This window comes from Anastrepha obliqua, chromosome 3 (assembly GCF_027943255.1).
Source record: "Anastrepha obliqua isolate idAnaObli1 chromosome 3, idAnaObli1_1.0, whole genome shotgun sequence".
NCBI lineage: Eukaryota > Metazoa > Arthropoda > Insecta > Diptera > Tephritidae > Anastrepha > Anastrepha obliqua.
The window spans coordinates 23,371,125-23,395,610 of record NC_072894.1 but is presented as its reverse complement, the minus strand read 5'-3'; the positions used below and the strand labels follow the sequence as shown (position 1 = coordinate 23,395,610).

The 24,486-nt window shown below is 37.7% G+C and overlaps 1 protein-coding gene across 1 annotated transcript in view; it reads right to left on the bottom strand.

Moving 5' to 3' along the window:
- Positions 1-4,389: 4,389 nt before the first annotated feature.
- The window catches only part of LOC129240744 (homeobox protein caupolican-like), a 98,685-nt gene continuing 78,588 nt past the window's right edge, over positions 4,390-24,486 (bottom strand). The window contains exons 3-5 of the mRNA XM_054876716.1: positions 20,161-20,276; positions 9,485-9,870; positions 4,390-5,654 (exon numbers count right to left, since the gene is read on the bottom strand). Of these exons, the coding sequence (XP_054732691.1) occupies positions 4,489-5,654; positions 9,485-9,870; positions 20,161-20,276 (1,668 nt within the window). The 3' untranslated portion in view covers positions 4,390-4,488. The remainder of the gene's footprint in view (positions 5,655-9,484; positions 9,871-20,160; positions 20,277-24,486) is intronic.

Genomic DNA, 24,486 nt, shown 5'->3' with positions numbered 1-24,486 from the left:
ATTGCTGAATTCAAAAGTGGTCGTACAAGCCTCTAAAACGATCCACGTTAAGGGCGTCCAAAAATAGCAGCAACATCAGAAAATGTTCAAAAAATACAAGATATCGTATTGGAAAATCATCGAGTGACTAAAAGAGATTCAGTACAAATCCTAGGTATCTCATTGAGCAGTGTAAGCAATATTTTGACTGAAGTATTGGGTGGCAGAAAGCTGTGAGCGCAATGGGTGCCGCAATCACGAACAATGGAACAAAAACGCAATCGAATGCGACTTTATCAGCAACATTTAGAACATTTTCGAAAGGATAAAGTGAATTTTGTGCACCGATTCATCAGTATGAATGAGACTAGAGTCTATCACCATAATCCTAAATCAAAACAGTAGGCTAAAGAGTGGTGCACATCTGGTTCTTCGACTCCGGAAAGAGTTCGTGTCCATCAATCGGCCAAGAAGCTGTTAATATCAGTTTATTGGGATGCGCGACGAATTTTTTTGTGTGGATTTTTTGCAAACTGGGAAAACCATAAATTCTGAATTACAATATTATTATTATATTATTAGAAAAATTCGTAAAAAATACCCAGTTTGCAGAAGAAGAAAAAGAGCATTTTGACAATGACTAAAATCCATGAATTAAATTTCGAATTGTTGTAGCAGCCACGGATTACACCAGATTTGTCCCCTAGCGACTTCCATTTGTCTCCAGCTCTAAAAAAATGTATACACGAAAAGAGTTTTTCCTCAAATGATGAGATCATAACAGCTATGGAAAGGTATTTTGCAGCCCTTCCAAATTCTCACATCAGGGATGTAATTCATCAATTGGGAACTGGTGGGAACAAGTGTATTGATGCTCAGTGAGACTATACTGAATATTGTATTTATGTATTTCGAAGTTTAAAATGCTTTTCGTAACGAAATTTGCCAATGGCTTCTGGGGCTATGCTCATAAATTTACCCTTTCTTTTCATTTGTCAATCAATGTTGCTAGAAACACTTCATAACAAGCCAAATCCATGTTTCTGGCGCAATTTCAAGTTATTACTAGTCGAGGCACCTTCGATTCACCACTTTTCTGCTCACTTCATGAAAACATTGCATGTGAAAGCAACAACAAAGTTATCGATCCAGATTCGCCACTAGCGAGTATAGTTACAACTCATAAAACTGATACAACTCACTATTTTCAATGCTGTCAAATCTCTTTTCTGATATGAAGCAAGTTACATTAGACCACGTTCATACAGAGCAAATGCTGATTTAATTTTGCGAATTCTATTTTGGCGTGGCCCGTCACGTTCACACGCGTCAGCTCCGTTGAATGCAATTGTTTAGTATTTAGTATAAAATCAACAACAACACTGAAAACAACGAGTACGCAAAGGGTCTTGGCAGTGAGCGAACATCACAAGCAACCAGTGGGAGCAACAGATGTTTCCCTATGTGAACACGGTTTTACCAACTCGCATTAAGTGCTTCCTAATAAATGAAATTTTCGGCAGCTCTTTTGCAGTGACACTCGCTAACATATGGCAAATCGAACACGGCTATTGTTAATTTGATATCGCCACAAATTTTTTACACAGCAGAAAAGAAGTGCATCTGGTAATTTCTGTATACCTATCTATAAAAAAAATGTTTCTTATATTTTGACACTACTGAAGTAAGTGAGTGTATTAATTAGTATTTAGTAATATTACCTACAAGTTGGTTGTGGCTCTACAGTTTTTATTATATTTTATCTGCAATATTTCCATTGCCGTTATTTTTATGTTATGAGCAATAAATATTTAATTTGTTTTAATTTAATTTATTTTTGTTTGTTGGTGCGAATATTCATGGCTGTAATTTTGCTACTAATTTAGTTGTTTAATGTTTTATTTACACGTACATAAGTTAACATTGTCAATATACTGTCAAAAAAGTACCCAGGAATGATAATTTGAAAAGCCCACCTGAATTCGAACAAAAAATGTCAGGGAAATAAAGAATATTATTCAAGAATTATCCGGCATTTGAGAGCGCAGATTCCTCAGATTTGTAGAAAAAAATTATGAACTTTTCACCGCTATAATGCATCTTCTCAGACGCTATAATATTCAACGAATTTCTGACCAAACCCCTAACAAATATCATCGAAATTATGTAAAATTAAGTTATTTAAACAAATGAAATGAGGATAGAAAAATTGAACCATCTTTTCACATAGAGATGTATGAATCAATTTTTATGGAAGCTTCAAATATTTAAAAACCTGCAGACAAGCTTTCTGGCTTAGCGGGTAGAGTTCGAAATTTCACTCTAAACGAATTATTTAATTAAATTGAAATTCAATTCACCAATTACTATTTCCACGTGAAATGGTTTAGTTGACGTTTTCGCTTTTCGAAACTTAAATAATCATATCGGCGCACTCGTTTTTGATCTGGCAAAATCGTGCAAATCAACAGGAAGAGGAAAAGGGTAGTATTATGAGTTGCAAAATGAATAAATCTCTACATGAATTTATCTGTTTTATTTTATGAGCAGCGCAGCGAACATTAGCATCATCCGAGCTTTTGCGTCGTCGGTTGAACTCAGGCCTTCTTTATTGAATTCCAATTGTCTGTATTTTGTGCTGTTTTTACCTTTGTTTTCCTAATTCACGGCCTCAACAAGACTCAGTCTTGCGTGTGTTTCGTTAATCTGTTTTGATTGTTGACAGGGTAGGTGATTAGCCTACCGCTATCAGCCGTAAGTCGTGGGAATGCCGACCTGCCGTTGCTTAGAAACAGCGCCTTCTTACTGTTTGGAGCGCCATCTGTGTGTTACATTTTTCTGGCAGAAGGATCAAACAGATGGTTGAGGACTTCGCTAAATTTGGTGTGTCTGCGCTATTACCGCGATTGCCCGCTTCCTCTTGCTGGCGCCACTGTTGCAATATGTAACTGTGTCTTTTTTTCTTATTTTAGCTGCCACAATAAAAGTAATGCGCTGACTATTGTGCGGGAGTAAGGATGGGAAGAATACGATTTTTGGGTTTGAGGAATGGAATTGGAGGATTTTTTTGTTTTGTTTTTAGAAACAGGGAAAGTAGGTAATTTTGGAAAAGTGCGAGGTCCGTGCTCTACGTGGGAAATCCACAAATCCACAACCTCTGGGATGGCAGATTAGTGTACTTACGCTAGACTACCGAGGCCGCTGTTTTTACCTAATTTGTCGTTATTTGTTTGATATCATCGCCCCATTTTTCGTTCGAATTCTTTTATTGTCTTCTGGCTGCTCGTGATCTGCGTTCCTTGATTCTCTTTGTCCATCTGTTAACCATTACTCGCGCCACATAGGCCGGCCCCTCTCGATTTTGCCTCGGTAACTCTTTCGATTGCATCGGAAACTTTTCTTTTCCGTCCCAGAGCTGCACTTGAAATTTTGCATTCGTCAAAATGTGGCGAAGGAACGACGATAAATTTTAGGTATCCTCACTATTTGCAATTTTTTAATACTGGCACTTCACATTTATAAGAATTTTGCTCTGAATTGTCAAAGTTGCCGAACTTGGATGATCGCATTTGTTATGTGCACTTTTTCTTGCTTCTTTCGTTTGCCCCTCATAATACCAATGCCCACAATTTTCACGTAAATTCGCTTCAAAACTCATTAATCCGTTAGAAAAAAAATGTTGTATTTTTTTGACCTATTCCCTGTACTTTTTCGACAGCATGTAGATACGCAGCAGAGTACGTGAGCCCCTGCACTTCGCACTCGAAATGTTCAAATATTTATTATTAGCTCTTTTTAATTGCTATTTCTATAACATGCTTTTAATTTTAATTAATAATTTTTACAAGCAATTTTATCAAGGTATATTAGTTCTTTTTACAACGCCTTCGCAGTTGTTACTGACAGAGTATCGTTTTGGTCGGCGTAGTTTTTTCTGCCGCTGTTGTGTATAAAGTCATTAAACCCGTAGCATGACTGATGGCGTATGCGTACGCTTTAGCTAGCCGTTTTTATTAAACACTTTAATAATTACACAACAACAACACCAATAATAGCACCAGGTATAGTAATTCGCGATGACTATCCTCTTAGCATTTGCAACGCGTTCGTGCCTTTAGTCTTTAGTGTTTGGTTTAAAAGTTTTTTTTTTTATTACGCGCGTGCGACCTTTTTCCACACTTACAAAATGCAATAAAACTTTTACTGCCGCTAACTCAAATTACGTTTTTATTGCCAAATAATTAGCGCGATTAAATTGCGACGGCAGCCGCTTGCGATTTAGCGGAATATTTTGGTGTGTATGGGTATAAAAATTTAATTGAAAACTAGCGCAATTTACTTCCTTGAAATTACCTATGAGCATATGTTTTCAATATTTTTGTTTTTTTTTTTTTGCTACGATTTATTGCCTGCTTTGCCGTTGCACATGTCCCGTTGAATAGATGAAGCGAAAACTTGGTATTAAATATTCAGTTCTCGAATCGATCGAATTTCTTCATTTACCACAACTCAGCCTTCCGCGCGCGCCGCTGCCAAGGCATAGTTAACGCCCACGCTCGTTCCATTGCCCCCATATGCCGCTTGACTGTCACCGACCGCATTACCGCCGCCACTGCTATAACACATACTTGCCCCGCTGCTCACAGACGTTCCCATTAGTCCGCTACGCGCCAGCTGATTCAGTGCAACACTGCCAACGCCCCCACCGCTGCTATTGTGCGCCAACTTCATATTCGGTGGCGTCTGTGGCGGCGTATCGGGCTGTATTTCGGCGAAACCCAGTCGTTGTTGCTGCTGCTGTTGCTGTTGCAGCTGGTGATATTGCTGCGCTGTCAAAAGTGGTGGTCCCTGCGCCATGGAGGGTGGGCTGGAGGCACTACTGTTGCTGCTGCCACTGCCAATACTGCCGTTGTGATTGCTGATGCTGCCACTGCTGTTGGAACTGAGATTGAGAAAATTGCCGCTGCTGTTGTTGTTGATGTTGCTGCTGCTGCTGCTGCCAACCGCCGCGTACGCCGTAGGTATGCGCGAATAGGGCAATGCGCCGACGCAACCGCTCATCATACTCAGCGATGTCGAATTGTTGTTGCTGTTGTGCGCTGGTTGCATGTTGTTGCTGTTGCTGTGATTGTTGTGAGGATTGAGTTGAGCTACTTGTTGCAAGTGCGGCGGCATTTGTTGATAATACTGTTGCCGACTCTGCAGCAGTGATTGGTGTTGCTGCTGTTGATGCTGTTGTTGTTGCTGCTGTTGATATGTATTCATTTGTATTGGCGGCGGTAGTGTGGGTGGCGGCGGTGGTGGTGGTGGTGGTGTCTTGCAACCGACCGTGTCTGCCAAACTCCAGATCTTGGGCTTGCTCGCTGGGAGCGGTATACCACAGTCCGCCGCACGCAACAGGTTTTTTGATGCGCTATAATCGTCGGCAACATTGATGTGGCTAGGCGGACCATATGTCATGCTAGCTGCGTGATGTTGTTGTTGATGTTGCTGGTAGTAGGCCGAAGTATGTTGCTGCTGGTAAGGATGGTAGCTGGGATGCGGCCCGTAAGGTGAGTTGTAAACACCACCCATACTCCGGAGAGTGGGCATATCGCCGAATTTTGGCTCCTCCAAGGAACAGCCGTCCACCTTATCCTCTTTCTGAAGCATTTCAGATTTTATAATAGGATCTTCTGCAAAAAAGAGATAAACATAGAAAAATCGAATTAAATTAATTTTGATTTATTTGCAGAATCAGTACAGGAGTTTGGCCTCCACAATTTGGCCTCTCTACAAATTATTTACAATACAGTTTTATCATACTCTAGTGCTAAAGCAGCCCTCTATATTTGAATGAGATGCAGCTAACCCATGCCCAACCCGAATATCATTTTAGTAGGCGTTGAAGCGTGCAACCCCGTTTTGTGGTAGCTTTCCATAACAAAATGTTTCAGCTTCCGCCACCTCCAACCAATCTCTCACAGCCTCCCCTTATTGTGACTGTGAATCGACAAGTATTCTCGTATTCAATATATTCACAGCTGTCTTGTCTTGAAGTTAACTTAATTTGGTAAAGTCACAAACTTCATCAAGGCCACTTAAAGGCGTTGTCGTACAGCCCTTAAGTCAACGGCAGCCAGATGCCAGCAACTTCCGGCTACCAACTAGTCGAGTAGCAGACCGGATAGCTTAGACAAATCGTCAGCGGCATAGATAAAACACAACAATAACAATAAACAAGTAACAGAAATATGTAGCAACAAAAATTATAAAAGCGAATGACAATTGGGGAGCTGGAGTAAAGTAAGCGGAAAGAGCAAAACGGCTACTTGAAACGTCGCGCCACATAAATATCACTTAGAGGGAACGAGCCGCCACAACCGCCAACCGCAGTGCTGGCAATGCTGATTTTTCAAACGTTTTGTTGTGCGACAGTGATTTTGGCAAGTTCGTACTATTGAGGGTTGTGAACGGTACTTTAAGGGTGAATCAACGAAGAGAATCATAAGCTGACAAAATTTCTAATTGATTTCTAAAGAAATGGCATTCAATTTACGCTTTGCTCAGGCTCAACTAGTCGAGGAGCTTGACTGGTGGAAATACGTGGTTCCAGTGAAGGGGTTCCAACAAATTTTGCAGGACAACTAATTCCAAAAAGGCTTTAGGAATCAGTGATAGAAAAAGAATTCTTCACTTTTCCGAGCACTAATTGACGTATACCTGAAGATAAAATATGTGCTTAGCGACTTATAATATTTTGATTAAATAATAAATTCTAAAAATTACAAAAAGCACAGAAGTTTTTAAGTTAGTATAAGTCGCAACTTTTATTTACATAGTTTTTTGCAAAAGCATAAGTTTGCTTGAACGATTATCACTCTGCTTGAACTGGCGCTATTTTTTCGATTCACCCTGCCAAGGGAAGCAACGAACTCATTATATAGTTCGCTCACCACTTTGAGCTGCCTTTACACTAAAGCCCCGTGCACACAGCGAGTTTATAGCGGAGCTTATATATTTTAACTGATACACGAACTTTTCAACGTTGGGAAAGCAAACACAGTGCACGGCAATCATAGAAGAGAGTGTTAGATCAGCACCTACTTTCAGGCATAAACCCATTTGGGTTCGTTTAACGAAGGATGCTTGATTTTTTAACGCCCTAAAGTGCGTATTATTGAGAGTAGGTCACCGTAGTCAAATGTGTTTGTATGTCCACCTTAAGAGAGATTGTTTTAAGCGAGGAAAAGTACGTGTATTTTCTTGAAATTCGGCCGGTACTTAGACGGAAGTTCGTCTTAACCCGTGTTTAACTGGAAAATGCTGTATACACATACATATTCACATATAGTCTGTTTAATGGAAGTGTGACCTTCAAAATTCATACTTAGCGTTCCGTTATAAAAAACATAAGTGCTGACTGCAAATGAGAAGTCGAAGTCGTTATAAGTTAAAAACGTTGACGACTTCGTCGGACGGGATGCAAGAAATATATCTCTCGAAAGCGGTATAGAACATCATTAAATTTGTTCGTGACAAGGCCGAACTTATCGTTGGATGAAGCTGAAGTAGTTTTATGGAAAAGGGGTGTTAATGCATCCAAAGACACGATTCGAGGATGCGTACGGGCAGCAGATCTGAAATTTCGGAGCATATTGAAAAAGCCTCAGCTCTCATTATCACATATTGAAAAAATACCCACGCAAGTATTCAGAACGGAATTGGGTGAACATAATACTCGCAGGTGAGTTTTATACTTGGGCGAATTGTCGCAGCCTTGGTGTTCTGCTGATAATCGACAACTTCAACGAGACGTTAAGCATCCAGTTAAAGTTCTTGTTGTTGTTGTTGTAGCAGCATAAACATTATCCATACATATATGGACAAGCTGCTGAAGGGACAGTCCTTTGCCGGATATAAAGCCGGGTCGTTCCGGTAACGTAGAACCGACTGTCGTGGGAACGAGTTAAAGTTCTTGTTTGCGGCTGCTTCTCCAAAAAAGGATTTGGTCATTTATTTTTGTTTACCGCCAATTTGAGTGCAGTTTTGATGAATAAAATATATCAAGAGTATTATTACCGTCAGCTGCGAAGATGTATGGAAGAACCAGCCAACCATTACAGGATTTACAGGAAAGCAACAATCCCCAGAGCCGAAACCGAAGGAGAATAGAGTTAAAATAGCAAAATAAGATAGAAATATTGGATTGACTTGCAAAGTCACTTCTTTGGTGTTTGGGCCACAGTTAAGCAAAAACTCAAAGGAAAACAAATATGGACGCTAAACAGTTATCAAGTCAAATTTAATTGATTTGGAACCGATTACTTCAACACCGTGCGCAGAAATTTACACAAAGTTTGACTCGTAAATTGGAAGCCATTATAGCCAATGTTTGCGACTACACATTTTATTGAATACATTGCGAATAATAAAAGTTATAAGTTCCTATAACGCAGCAAGGAATCCAAATGGGGCCTTAGGGTGGCCGAGTGTCTTGTGTTAAACAAGCAACCTGACTAACCTAACCTAACCAACCACGCAGTTTGTTGCAATCGATTTGGTCAAATAGTTTCCAAGTTATGGCGGTCACGCCTCCATTACACATACTGTAGTTAGTTAAACAAAATGGATGTGCAACAATTGATTAGTGAAATTGCGCTTATTTGACCTTGGGGGATAAAAAAGTTGAAAATTATTCAAACCGGATTATTATGGACCAAATTTTGGCATACAATTACAATCTGCCCTCAGGTGCCTTTTTTGAAAAAATCTTTGCTCAGCCATGAGTTCAAAGAACAGATAAGCTGTAAGTTCCGTTATAAGCTCTACGTGTGCGCGTGGCCTTATTGCAAGAAAACAAGCGCAAGTGCCAATGGCCATGAGCACAACGTCAAAGTGCAAAGGCAATGGGTGAATGCTTTGCCAAAAAACAAAAGCGTGTCTGAAGTGTACGCAAGGCAATAAGCCACTTAAATGGAAACTAGAAATGGCACAGACAATTTGCTTAAGAAGCACAATGGCATGACTTAAGTTTACAGTGGCGCTAAGATATGAGTTGTAAGAGAAATGAGTAGTTAATATCACCATAACCATTTCTGAGAATCATTTGCCAAAAGGACTAAAATTGACTTATGGTGCAATGTAAATGTCGAATGTTTTTTTAAGAGCTAAGAACTTAAAATTATGAAACAAAATAGAAATTTTGTTGAAATGAATTTGTTTTTATTATAATCAGGTAGATAAAATAAAGAAAAATGTCAAAAAAGTTGGCCATTCTCAGCTGTCAAGCCATGGTCATCAACATCGATAATTTTCTTGCAGCTAAAAAAACACCTGAAGTGATGCGGTAGTTAAAGTGTTAAATTTTTAAAGTTGCTGTGAAAAGTCCACAGCCTTAATAACAGTAATTTTTTTAATATAAAAAAGTATTTCGTTTTTTTACTAAAATATAACCATTGATAAACAGCCTATTTTCTCCGATAATTTTTTCTGAATTTTTTCGCTAAAGTTTTCTCAAACTCACCTTTTCGCAATTCACCGCCCATAGCTGCACCACCACCATAAACTCCATTAACACCATCAACAACTCCACTTCCACCATTCAATTTCTCAACCTCATCAGCATCTTTCTCCTTCTCATCGTCGGACATGATTGCTTCATCATCATCGTCGGTTTTGTTCTTTGGCTCCCATGTCATTTTATTCTCCTTCTTCAGCCGTCGGCGTGCATTTGCAAACCATGTTGAGACCTGCGTCAGCGTCATTTTCGTAATGATGGCCAACATTATTTTCTCACCTTTGGTGGGGTAGGGATTCTTTTTATGCTCACTGAGCCACGCTTTGAGGGTGGCTGTGGATTCTCGTGTGGCATTCTTGCGGCGCGCAGCCAAATCATAACTTGAACCGTAACTGTAAAGAAAATAAAAATGCATCGTTACTTTTTTAATTATTTTGCAAATATTTGTACACAAGTGTTTACTAATTGACAGATACTTAGCGGCATTCCCACCCACTTGTCGCCGCCTGCATTGCAATTTTCTAACCAATTTCACAAACATCAGCCAATGTTGACAATGCTGGATCGGGCCTTATTTATAGGTATCTAACTGTGTATGAATGCGGGATTGTGTGTACGTGCGCTCGGTTTACTTAAGTCGAGTTGCGGCAATTAAGTGGCGGCTGCACCTCAAAGCTCACAGTTACCATCGAATATGCAATTTGTAAATATTGCCAAAGCGTCAACCGCACAATCAAACAACAGCAATCAACTAACAAACCAACAACAAGCCGCGTCAATGTCAACAGCGTAATAAACGCTCCGATATACAAGCGTGCAATATTCAGTTAGAAATTAAGAAGAAAAGCAAAAACAAAAAACAACTAATTGTCAGTTGGAATGTTGATTGAGGTAGCAGTGCTATCGCCGACGCACAGTGAGCAAAAGTGGTAAACGTTTTTCGATTTTATTTAAAATTTATTAAGGCTCTCGCCTCTTTTTTTTTGTGTTTCTTTAAAAGCATGTAAAACGGAAACGAAAAATGTTTTTTATTTTTCTTTTCAGTATTTTATTTTTTGATTCATTATTAAGAAATAAAAACTTTTTTTGGCCATATGAGGATCGTTCTAAAAGTTGTCAGCCTTACAAAAATGGTCTTCACACAATGGACAATGGACAATGGACACTGATATAGCAAGTTCTACGAACCGATTTTGAGGAAATAAATTTTAAAAGACGTAGAATTTAGTCGTTATCGTGTAAACTACGATCATTCGAAAAAAAATGGTCAAAAAACGGTTTGTCATCTTTGAACATCCCCCATTTTGTCAATTTTTATTTGGTTTCAACAAGACGATCATAACATTCATACTGAACCTTTTTGTTTTTTTGATTTCAGGCACCTGGAGTACCGAAACCCGTGTAGCCAGCGACATACCTTTTTTGACCATTTTTGAACGTTGACAACTATTTCAACGAACCTCGTATGGCCAAAAACAAATTTTTATGTTTTTTAGCAATAGATCAAAAAATAAAATACTTTAAACAAAGATAAAAAATCTTTTTCTATTTCCGTTTTACGCGCTTTTAAAGAAGCACCCAAAACACACGCTTTCAAATGAGGCGATGGCCTTAAGAAGAGTACGCATACACACATAGATAGCCCATCTTTCGAAAAGTATTCATTAAATGATCTTTGAAAGGCACACACAAGTAACATTTCTTTTACTCTTAACGTACCTCATCAAGTGACAAAGGTATCTTATTAGTTTATTCAATGTCCAATGCTAACCCACGCTGCTCTTCGAAATTAGTCGGTGAATGTAAGACAAAACTGAGCAGTGTTGCAAAACACAACAAAGTTTGTTTTATTGGGGTACCTGGGCATTGTGGCATTACAGGGAACGAGTTGGCTGATAAACTTGCTAATGAGGGCTCTGCAAGCATACCACTAGGCCCTGCACCCTTTCTAGGTGACAATTCTGCATCGATTCAATGCGGCCTACCCATGGAAGATGTTTTTCTCTGAATTGGGCTCCTGCAGAGTAGGTAAGTGCTTTATGAAAGAAGCAAACTCGCGACCTTTTTCCTAAAGCTTAGTAAGAAGCATCTGAGAGTGCTGGTGGGTGTACTCACAGGGCACAACGCCTGTGGTCAGCATTTGACTACCATGTGAACTATTGTAGACCCAATATGCCCATTCTGTCAGGAAAACGAGGACCTGCAGATCATTTTCTTTGTAGCTGTCAGGCGCTTTCCATAATATAATCAGACTTAGGCTATTGAGGTGCAACGTACTGAGTTTGTATTCCTCTTCCGGATCTCTTAAGATTCATCAATTAGTCCAAAAGATTTGCGGAAGAGTGACCTCAAACCAAATTTTGCAGGCTTACAGTCCATACTATATCTATCTTTTCACTGTAATCCATCCGGGTGTAGTACAGTGGTCGCCTAAATGTACTATTTACAATCTATTGGGTTGGGAACTAAGTATTTGCGGATTTTACTCATAGATGACTTCAGTTGAATTTTTAGGTTTGCAGATGTAGTACAAATCTAACACACGTTCTGTTATTTGATAGTTAGCAATTCAGCTGTAAATCAGTAAAAAAGGTTTTTTGATCGCCTGCGGAACACCGCATCTCAAGCTCATAAAAAGTGATGTGCTATTTATGGTGACGAAGCCTTTAAAGAACAGCAGTGTCTAAATTGGTTTGCCAAATTTCGCGCTGGTGATTTTTCACTCATAGATGAAAAACGCTCTGATCATCCAGTTGAAGTTGATGGCGCCCTAATCAAAGCAATAATCGATTCGGATCGACACAGTACAATACGTGGGATTGCAGAGAAACTTCATGCATCACATGCATGCATTGAAAATCACTTTAAACAACTTGGCTATGTTCAAAAACTCGATACATGGGTTCCTCACGAACTGAAAGAAACGCATTTAAGGCAACACAACGAAACGTAATGAAAATGATCCATTTTCAACTGATAACTGGAGATGAAAAATGGGTTGTTTACAAAAATATCAAGCGGAAAAGATCGTGAAGCAGGCCAGGTGAACCAACTCAAACAACATCAAAAGCTGATACTCATCAAAAGAAGGTTTCGTTATCAGTTTGGTTGGATTAGAAAGGAATTGTCTACTTTGAACTCTTACCATCCAAACGGACGATCAATTCTGATGTCTACATTGAACAACTACGAAATTAAACAATGCAATTGAAGAAAATCGGCCCGAAATCGAAAAAGTATTGTATTCCTTCATGACAATGCAAGGCCACACACATCTTTCGCCACGCAGCAAAAATTATTGGAGCTTGGTTGGGATGTTTTGCCACATCCACCATATAGTCCTGACCTTGCACCATCTGATTACTTTTTGTTTCGATCTTTACAAAACTCCTTGAATGGTAAAAATTTCGAGAATTATGATGATGTCAAATCGTGCCTGATTCAGTTTTTTGCTAATAAAAATCAGAAGCCATTGATCAAAATGGGTAATACATTACAGTACAATGTTATTTAGTTCCATGATTTAGTTTCCTTTGATTTTCTAAAAAAAATTCCGCAATTACTTAGTGTTCATTCATAGTCATGTTCAGTCACTCATATCCATTCATCAACATGGTTTGGTTCCCCTAAGATCAACTTGCACAAATTTGGATTTAATCGCCAATAAAATAATAAGCGCGTTTGAAAATCAAGCGCAATTGGCTGTCATCTATACTAATTTCTCCAAAGCACGTGATAAAGCGGATCATGTTATCCTTCTGAAAAAACTTCGTTCCTTTGGTATAACAAGTAACCTGCTCGGATTTTTTCCAAGCTTGCACTGACATCACAAACATCAATAAATGCTTAGTCGGGGTACCACAAGTAATTAAATATTTATTATTTTATAACAGAATAGCAGATTGCTTTATGTATGCAGATGAAGGGAAGCTATTTTTTGAGATTCACAATACCACCGATTGCATTGATGTCCCATCTGATCTGAACAATTACATTGATTAGTGTTCCTCAAAGAGGTTGGGGCATTTTGCACTAGCACTAAGTTACACTATAATTAATATTTTAGTGATACTAAAAATAAGGGTTTAATTATCACTAAATATTCAAATCTCTAAATCCGCTTATTGGACTAATTATTTAGTGTACTATGCCCAATTTGTTATTTAAATAATGTGCACTTGAATGTTAATAAGTACTGTGCCGTGACTTTTGCTAAAGAATCTAAAACAATAATTTTGGATTATGCACTAAATACTCCTTAGTTTGGTCGTAATAACACATTCAAGAACCTGGACTTAATTTTTGATTGAAAAATTTCATCTTTCACTCACGTGGACTGTATTGTGTCGAAAGCCTTCATTATGATCGGTCTCGTACGTAGGAATACTGTGGACTTCAGTGACCTCTCATGCTGTATCTATGCTTAGTGCGTAGTAATTTGGACCACAGTTGCATTATCTGGAATCCATACTCTCTACTAGTAAAATTGCAAAAGTTCAAAGAAGAAAGAAATGATTTGCGTACTTTATAATGACTGAATGGTCTTCCAAACTATCATATGTTGACAGGTGTAAATGACTTGGCTTGCTGAGTTATAGCCTTTTTGGTGGCATGTCATCGGCATGAAATCTTGCAACGCGTTTTTCTCGAAACTACCTTTTTCAAAACGTTTGATATGATATTTCAAGTTCTACTGAACCGATTTACCTAAAATTTGGTGTGAGTTTTCTCAATATATATCTCTATCGTACAAATAAAATACATTTTTTTTACTATTTTTTTTTTTAATTAAGAAATGTCAAAATAAGTAGGAAAAAAATGTACTATTTTTACGGAGAGCCGTAATTTAGCAAAAAAAAAACATTTTTACACTTTTTCTTTGCTAAAGCGATAGTGGCATTGATCTAAATGAATAATCTTCTTCAGTTTTTTGTTTCAGATCATTAGCAAGCTTGCAATCATGACAAGTTTAGCACGCCTTTTTTTTGGGCTCACACTTCAACAGCTTATAAAATTTTGAGTTTTTTGATTTTTGACTTTTTTTATGTTTTATTGAAAGATTAATAAATGTCTGGTAAAAAGGTAAATAATAAAATATTTTTCTTGTTTTATTAGCACCCCTCAAATTCATGCCTCTACACTAGAAGTTAAATTTTTTAACTAACATTCAGTCTATACGAGTAATTGGTAAACAATAAATAAGTAAATAATCATCTTGTGATAAGTGCAAAAATTAATTCACAAGAAAAACTTTTATTACCTTTTTATTTATTACTTTAAGATATTAACCTTTGTAATATAAACAAATTTGAAAAATTTTTGAACTTTGATTTTTGTTACTACTCGCGACACTGTGCACCGCCACCACCACCGATGCCGCTAATAAACTCTTTTAGTGGGTTTCTTACATTTAGTTAAGTAATTTTGTTATCTGCGCCTGAGACACCTTCGTACAGTAATTGGTTTGACTTGAATGGCTCTGGAATGGAGTTTTACTTTAGCTAACCAAATCAGCACTAATTATTAGAGTTGTTGGCGGTATTATCTAAGCGCTTTGATGCCATATCTGTTGAGTGTTTTAAGTAAGTGCTTCAAGTCGATACGCAATCATTTTTGCTCAATAGATTATTATCTATGTAATAGAGTAAAAAATGTTGGTCTTTGTACTCATTAGTCGAAATCTATATTGAATATACAGGTAACCCTCTTATAACACGGTAGATAGGTTCCTAGAAAATGCCGATTTGTGTGATACCGTGTTGTACGAGGCCCAGAGCCAGTACAAAAACGGGGATATGTTCAGAAAACTTATTAAATTTTTTATTATTATTACTTTTTTTTATTCTACATAAACAACTTAATTTGTATTAAAATATTTTTTAATAAAATGAAAAAATATATTAAAATAAAATATTTATTAAACAAAAGGGTAAAAAAAAAAACATTACAGCAAAAAAGGAGCATTAGACGTTATTTAGACACCTTAAATTCGGGTTTTGTTTTTTCTCTTTTCAATACAAAGGTTCTACTGGGCATTTTTCTCCACCAAAACCGAGTTTCATCGGGATTGAAAACTTGATCTGCTGTGTATCTTTGCTCTTTTATAATGTTTTTAATTTTTTTTTTTTGGATACCTCTTAACGGCTTCATGATTAGCAGACACCGATTATTTTTGAATTCTTATGCTATGAATTGCAAAACGCTTTTTGAATTTTTCAAACCAAACTTTACTTGCCACAAATTGAAGGAGGATTCTCCTTGTTCTTTGATTTGTTTGTAAATTTTTAGTACCTTTGTTTGATGATATTGACATCTAATGAAATTTTTTTTTTTTTGGCAGCAATCATCAATCCAAATGCTGAGTGCCTTTTCTATTTTTTCAATTATTGATGCCCGGAGGCGAGCTGCACGTTTTGCGGATGTTAATGATTCTGCGGCAACTGCACTTCTTCTTTCTTTTTCATTTTTCTTGATATTCCGAACTGTTGCTCCATTCAAATTATGACTTTTTCCAATGTGAGATGCTTTTTCTCCTTTCAAAAGACGATTCAAAATTTGTTTCTTTACTTCTAGAGAAATAAATTCCCTCTTGAACGTTGTTTTTTTATCTTTTTTGGACATGGCTTGGGACTGAAATTTAATGTTAAAAAGTTATTCTTTAAACCATCGCTGCTTGACGGAGACTGCCGACCAGCAGCGTGAGACACTTTTGCTTTCAGGCAACGGAGATGAAAAGAAATAACACTCACTGAAATAGAAATGTGGCAGAAATGTGAGACAGAAATGTCCCAGTGGCAGCACTGTTTCCTTAAGATGGCAGGCCTCACCGCGGCTGTTGAAGTACAGTACTTTACAAAGTTTTTTGCAATTTCCTTATCATGTTAGAGCGAAACTGTGTTATAAGATGCCGTGTTGAAGGAGGGCTACCTGTATTACAATGCCCCTATGTGCACTTCCAATTCAAATGGACTTTCTGATTTATTTAAAATTCTGAATTAATTTAAATCGTTCATATATATCGTAAACTCTATAGCCTAAAAATATACAGAAATTCCCGTCCGGTGTATAACTTTGATAATTCCAGACTTTCTAGACTATGTCTTGGTCCGTCAGTAAATCAGTTAATGGTCACATATGTCAAATATAACCAAAACTATACTTATACTCGTAGTTAACTCCACGAGTTCATACAAAATTGTGTACCGCAGCCAAAGCCACTTATGTCAGCAATTCATTGTCGAATCCATTATATTTATTCGGATAACTAAATAATTCACCACACATAATTTTATTTAATTTTTTTTTTCTTTCATTTGTGGAAATAGCTTAAAAAGGCAAAATATTTGAGTGACAAAATAATTAAAATTTCTGAAGTGGACTCTAGAAAAGTTGTTATCCAATTAAAATCCGTCTTAAAAGCCTTACTTTTGAGATGTTCGCTACTCTGCCTCCATTGCTAAGTAAAAATCTAAATTTACACTCCTCTTGGCTTTCCATATATACGAGTTTATAATCCCAATCAAAGTGTTTTTACACTTTTTATATTTAGAATTTCACTTAATAAAATTTCATTGCCAATGTAATCTGCAACATATTTTTGGGGATTTCTAAAACATATCCTTTAAATCTTTAAACCCCCAAGTTTTATTCTACACAAACTACAACACAAAAAAGTTTCCCAATCGTTTCTGCTTTAGTTATGTTGCTTTTCCAGCTTGGAAATTCATAGCGAAAAACCTTGAAAATGACAGCTGGCCATCTCGTAGATACTTATTTAAAAGCTTTTCCACTACGGCTGAACGCACATCGAATTTAAATCTTTCAATAATTTTAAGTGCCGCATTCGACAACAATAAAAACAAAAAGGAAAATCTCATTGAAAAACATTGAGTAGAAAAGGCAGTTACGGTCACCAGTACGGAAAATGAAAGCGTATTGCCCGTGCCAATCAGAGAAGGCAAAAGAAGTGGGCGATAGACTTACGCTGTTTTCCACTTGTTGAACTGCTGCCACAGACAATAAGTATACAGTAGGGATTTAGCTGGGTTTATAGTATGTTGTTAAAATTGTTGTTTTTTTCACGCTGTCATGTTTTTGTTGTTTGCTGCCTGCAACCGCAGACTATGTGGATGTGTGGACGAACTCGACGATTGCGGCTGGCGGGCAAATAGAAAATCTCTGGCGGAGTGTTGGGCTGAGTTATATCCCTGCAGGGAAAACCCAAGCTCGTGTGGAAGCACAGGAAACATAGAAATGGTTCAGATACAGGTAGTTAATAGAAGAAATCACACTAGTTCGTCATTGACTAGAATAATACCGAAATAAAAATAAAATAATCAATGATCAATTTGCAGACATTTGTTGACTTTTTCATATAAAAAAGTTTATGACTCATCTATGAAGGCGAAGAAACGCCATAACATTGGGGCTATGAGTGCATGATGCAGAATTTTTCTGGATTAAGCGACAGATTACGCCTAGTCACTGCCTTAAAGGCGTTCATTTTAACGTGGAGGTGAAGGCCTTCAGAATACGATGAAGAATGTCTCAAATCACATTTGAAGGAGAACGATCACCACACCAGTCGGAAATTGGCGGAAAGAATGAATTACTATCATAAAACGATTCTCAATCACTTTAATTCAATGAAAAAAACTAAGAAAGCCGCCTTCAAATTGCTTCTCAGCATCTCGCCCAACATCGAGCAACACGGGGTCATAAACAGCGCTTTTTGTGCCGAACCACCATGGGAGATGAGAAATGGTGTCTATACATCAATATGAAGCAAAGAAAGGAATGGGTAGCTCAAGGAGATATGCCAAAGCCGAGAGTCATACTGATCTACATTCAAATAAGATCACGATAAGTGTTTGGTGGGATTGGGAGAGCAGGGTGCACTGAAAAATGCTCGAAAAGAATGCCATGGCCAACAAGGAGCTCGACATTACCCAGTTACGCCGCGTAAATTACACTATTCGACTGAAAATACCTGATTGACATGATCGAACGATACTCTTTCACGACAACGCCACGTCTCATGTTGCACAAGTCAGCAAAACTGCACTCCAAGTGTTCGAATAGGAGGTCCTTCAGCATCCAGCGCATTCTCCGAACTTTCCACCGACTGATTACCATCTTTTTCGCTCCCTGTCAAACCTTATCAACCGAATTACCTTCGATAACAAAGAAGTCCTTAAAAACTGGCTCAACAACTTCTTTGACACCAAACCAGACGATTTTTGGCGGAACGGCATCAACAAATTGGTCGAGGTGAGGGAAGAGGTTGTAAACAGCAAAGGCGAATATTTAATTGATTAACTTTCTGATATAATTGTTATTTTCTGTTTAAATAAAAATCTTCAGGAAAAACTCTACGAATTTATTCCCCAACCCAATACTTTAACTAGTCTGAAACTGTTTATTTTAGAAACATTTTGTACTAGAACTTCCTTGGCTATTACAAACTCATATTTCAACTGGTATTTTGGTGATGCATGACAGGAAAGTTATTAACCGTTTGCACTCGTGGCCGTTTCCGCACAGACTAACCAGCAACTCGGAGCGTTTCGTACCAGTTTTAGTGAGTTTCTTAACACATAAAACTTTAAAATTTTAATATTTAATGTATTTTTAAATCTTTACGAAGAGGATTTCTTAAACTTTAGCCTTTGTAATTTTCCTTTGTTTGGTAGTGGCACAGCATATCGAATTTCCACAGCAAACAAAATGGTGAGCGAGACTCACCGATCGAGTGCAAAGTGTCGAAAAAAAAAATATATATATAATTGGCGCGTACACCCTTTTTGGGTGTTTGGCCGAGCTCGTCCTCCTATTTGTGGTGTGCGTCTTGATGTTGTTCCACAAATGGGGGGACCTACAGTTTCAAGCCGCCTCCGAACGGCAGATATTTTTATGAGTAGCTCTTTCATAGCAGAAATACGCTCGGAGGTTTGCCATTGCCCGCCGAGGGGCGACCGCTATTAGAAAAATATGTTTATTAATTTTGCTTTCACCGAGATTCGAACCAACGTTCTCTCTGTGAATTCCGAATGGTAATCACGCACCAACCCATTCGGCTACGACGGCCGCTCTGTCGAAATACTGCTTACTAATATGGAAAAAAGTAAGAACACGAACTGGTTGAGCTGAAAAGTGAACTGGTACTAGTCTAGTTCACACTTCATATTTTTCCCTGCAGGAATGCTTTTACTTATTTTGCTCGTTACTAGCATTAATATTTGAGAAATTCTCACGCAGTAGCTAAAATGACTTTAAAGGCAAGTAGAAGAAGTCTTTAAACGAAAATCTTTGCGGCAGTCAGTGAAGTTCATTTTGTAGGGCTAAAGTGCCAAATCTTGCATTGAACGGAATCTATTTAAAATGTTAACCATAAAAGAAAAGAAAAACTTTCGATTTTGGAGAAAGTAATAAATCACGTACAATGCAATGTACAGTGCAATGTACTTACGCCAGCGGCTAGTTGGCACGCCAGGCCATTGAGATCATGAGATGAAACAAAGAGCGTCGTATATTCACTGATAAGCTGCTCAAACTCATATCAACCAACATATTGTCAACACCTCTTAACTCATCGCTTTCAGTTTCGAGTGCTCGAGATTTACTTCTTTTATCAATAAATCACTGTAACTGTGGGAAATGAATGTCTATGTTGAAGTACTTACCCATATGCAGCAATCGGATCGTAAGAATAGTAACCAGTGGTGGGCTGCAGACTTGCCGATGTCCAAGCAGACATATCAGAGCCGGCATTGCCTTCTTTCAGCGTATAGGGATTACTCTACAAGAACAAGCAATGTGAAATGCATAGATTAGAAAAAGTTTCAAAACTTAAAAGATACTCTAATTAAATTTTAATTAAATCAGCTTTAGCTGGAAGCGCATTTTGTTCACTAAAATACTTTTATTCAATGCATTTCCATTTGTTTCTTTGATTTTCCTATTTCATACACTTTTTCGATTAATTTCTCAAAAGCAATCAGCAAACTCAAAAGCTCTATGGATTGAGGCAACACAGCCAGCAACTAAAAATCAATGCTAAGAATAAAAGAGAATCGCAATTGGATAATAACAATTTGAAAACTACACAACAATAGTAATTTCTATAAAGAATAAAAGCAACAAAAGCTTAAATTGTATAAACAAAAAATCAAAAAAATCCAAAGCAAAAGTTAACTGACAATGGCAGTGCTGACAAGAGAGGCAACCACAAACAGGCAGGCAGACAAACAAGCAGACGTCAGAGCGATACCGCGCTATGATGGCGGCAACACTACTCAATGAATGAATGCATTTATTTATATTGTGGTCAACAACAACAACAACAAAAACAAAAAAGAAACAAAATTAAACTTAGTCCAAATCGTTCGAAAGAGAATGGCGGCACAGCGGAGATAATACATAGAAATAATATTTGTAAGTATATATTTTTACTCAAAATAAAGGTGTCTCGCCGCCAAAATAATACATTGCAATTCCTGTTGTTGTCATGTTTTAGTTTAGTTAACATAAATGCAAGTGTAAAACACGAGCAACAAGCACTGCAAAAGCAGCGACAACAATGAAAACGACATAAATACGAGTACTAACAGGAACATTTGTAATGGCAACTAAATATACCTATGAGTGTAAGAGTGTGTGTGTGTGTGTATGTGTGTGCTCACATACATATTTATATTGTACAAAAATCAGCAAGCGAATGTCAGGTCAGAACGGAAGTGACTAAAATACATATTTGTATACTCCTTCACAGCCACATGTGCATATGTATGTATGTGTAACTAAATATATTTGCAAAAACGTGGGATATTTTTGCATTTATGAAATATTAAATTCTGCAGCAACCATCTCTAAATTTGATTCCTTTTTGACAAAATTTTAAATTTTCTTGGAACTAAAATTTAGTAAATTTCAAACGTACTAGGTGTGTTCAAAAAGTATCGCGAATTTTGAATTTTCGCAGGTTACGTATATTCGAATGTCTCTCATTCATGCCGACGAGCTCAGCCATCTTGAATGTTCAGTTAATTGTTGACAGCTGCTTTGCTTGCACGTGTTTCGGCTCGTCTTCGATTTTTACCTATTCAAAAAGATGGATCAAAGAACCTGTATCAAATTTTGTGTGAAAAACGAATTTAAAAGTGCGCGGATGCATTCCGAATGTTGACTGTGTCATACGGAGAAGCTACTTTGGACCAAAGCAACGTTTATCGGTGGTACGAAATGTTCTCAAAAGGCCGAGAACGACAAAAAGAGTACCGGACGCCCGAGCACTTCAACAACGGACGAAAAAATTGATGAAGTGAAGAAAATGGTATTGGCCAATCGTCGAATCATCGTTACAGAAGTTGCTGAGGACATAGACATATCGATTGGCTCGTGCCGTTCGATTTTTTTTCAATAATTTGGGCATGAGATGGGTCGCCGCAAAATTCGTATCAAAACTGATCAATTTCGATCAAAAGCAGCATCGCGTGAACATTGCTAATGAGATGTTGGACTCTGTCCGCGCCGACCCAAATTTGCTCCAGAGGGTCATAACTGATGACGAATCGTGGGTTTATGGTTATGACGTGGAAACCAAAGCTCAATCATCTCAATGGAAGCTGGCGCACGAACCAAGACCGAAAAAAGTGCGCCAAGGTCGGTCGAATGTAAAAGTTTTGCTTACCGTTTTCTTCGATTGCAGGGGCGTTGTGCATCATGAGTTCTTGCCACAGGGTAAAACGGTCAATAAGGAATATTACCTAAAAGTTATGCGCAATTTGCGCAAAGCAATCCGCCAGAAACGCCCGGATTTGTGGAAGAACAAAAATTGGCTCTTGCATCACGATAACGCCCCTACTCACACACCGTTGCTTGTGCGCGACTTTTTGGCTAAAATAACACACTAATGATGCCACAGCCACCGTATTCCCCAGATCTGAGCCCCTGCGACTTTTTCTTGTTCCCGAAACTGAAGAGACCCATGAAAGGACGCCGCTACGCTAAGATTGACGAGCTAAATATGGTATCAAAGGAGGAGCTGAACGAAATAAGAAAAAATGATTTTTTGAAGTGCTTCGAAGATTAGAAAAAACGTTGGCACAAGTGCATAATATCTCATGGGGATTACTTTGAAGGGCGCAAAATCGATATTAATAAAGAAATAAATAATTTTTGAAAAAAACATAAAATTCGCGATACTTTTTGAACACACCTCGTATTCACAGGAACAGAATACTCGAATTATATACAGATTCTGTCAAGTGTATGCAGCATTCGACTATTACACTATAAAGGATAAAACACAAAGGATGTATACCCACCCAGGAATCTCCGTGCACGCCACACCAAAATCATAGAAAACGGTTAAAGCGGTCGCCCCTCTGCAGGCAATGGCAAACCTTCGAGTGTATTTCTGCCATAAAAAAGCTCCCATCTACCGTTGAAAGTCGGCTTAAAACTGTAGATCCCCCCATTTGTCGGAAATCAAGAAGAAGTGCAGCATAAATTGCAAGAGAAGTGCGTCCAAACACCCAAAGAGGGTGTAAGCGGCATTTAATACATGGGCTGAAAAGTCGCGGGTCTAACAAATAGATGGCACTAGTTTTATTGCTTGAAAAGTGTTTGTGGACTCCGCTCCATCAGAAACAATAATAAAATGATGGTTTGCTAACTTTGAACGTGGTCGTAGAGGCACCAATGATGCACAAGGCAGTGGACCTCCAAATGAGGCGGTAACACCAGAAAACATAAAAAAATCAAAATACAAAAAAACGTTTTGAAAGATCGAAAAGTGAAGTGTCGTGAGTTAACCGGCATCGCAAAGATATCAAAAGAGCGTGTAGACTTTATATTGCATGTGCATTTAAATATGAAAAAGCTCTGCTCAAAGTTGGTGCGGCGTTTGCTCACTGTTTTGTTTCATCACAACAACGCAACGTGTCACAGTCAATCACAGCAATGGCAAAACTACATGAATTGAACTTCGAATTGCTCCCACATCCACCGTATTTGCCAAATCTGCCTCCCAGTGACTACTGGCTGTTCGCTGATCTAGAAAAAATACTCGCCGATAAGAAATCTGGCCCTAATGAACCTCTTCATCGCTGAAACTGAGGCTTATTTTGAAGCAAAAGATAAATCGTTCTACAAAAGTGATATTGAAATCTTAGAGTGACGCTGGAATTATTGCACTCTTCTTGGTGGAAATTAAATTCATGAACAAAACGAATTTTGAACTAAAAAAAAAACGAGTTATCTCTGTAAGGCCAGGGACTTTTCAGACCATGTGTTATCTCGTTTTGCCCTCGTTTCTGCTCATTTCAATGCCCAAACGCTTAGATGCATTTAAGAAAAGACGAAACTTGAAACCCCAAATACCGTCAGCATACGCCATACGCTCTTATTGAAAATTGCACCTTAGCGATTTGATTACAGGAAATCGCTCCAGCCTTGCAACTTCAAACCGAATTTTTTGGCAGAAATTTCGGGCGTTTTTTCTATCGGCTAGCATCTCAGGCTATTCGATTTTGTTATCTCCATTCCGTACTAATACTAGTTTCAGGAATATGCTAATAATTGTGTTTTTGTGGAACACAAAATAAGATAACGAATGGTTTTATTCAACTATCCATCATCCCGTGATTAAAGGACTAAGGGGGAGGCATAGTCCCCTCTAATGTGAACTAAATTGGACGAGAGGGCATCTTCTAACAAAACATAAGGGGCGGTGGCTCATATATTAATTTAAAAATTGTAAAAATTTCTTTTATTACTTTTTTTTTTAATTTGAAAATTATTTTAATTTTTAATAGAAATGAAATCGTCTTTAGAAATTATACAAAACGAAAATTATAAAACTTTACAAATTATAATTTTTTTTTTATTTAAAATTTAAAAATTATAATTTTTTTTAATTTAAAGCTTAAAAATTATAATTTTTTTTTAGTTAAAATTTAGAAATTATAATTTTTTTTTTAATTTAAAACTTCAAAATTATAATTTTT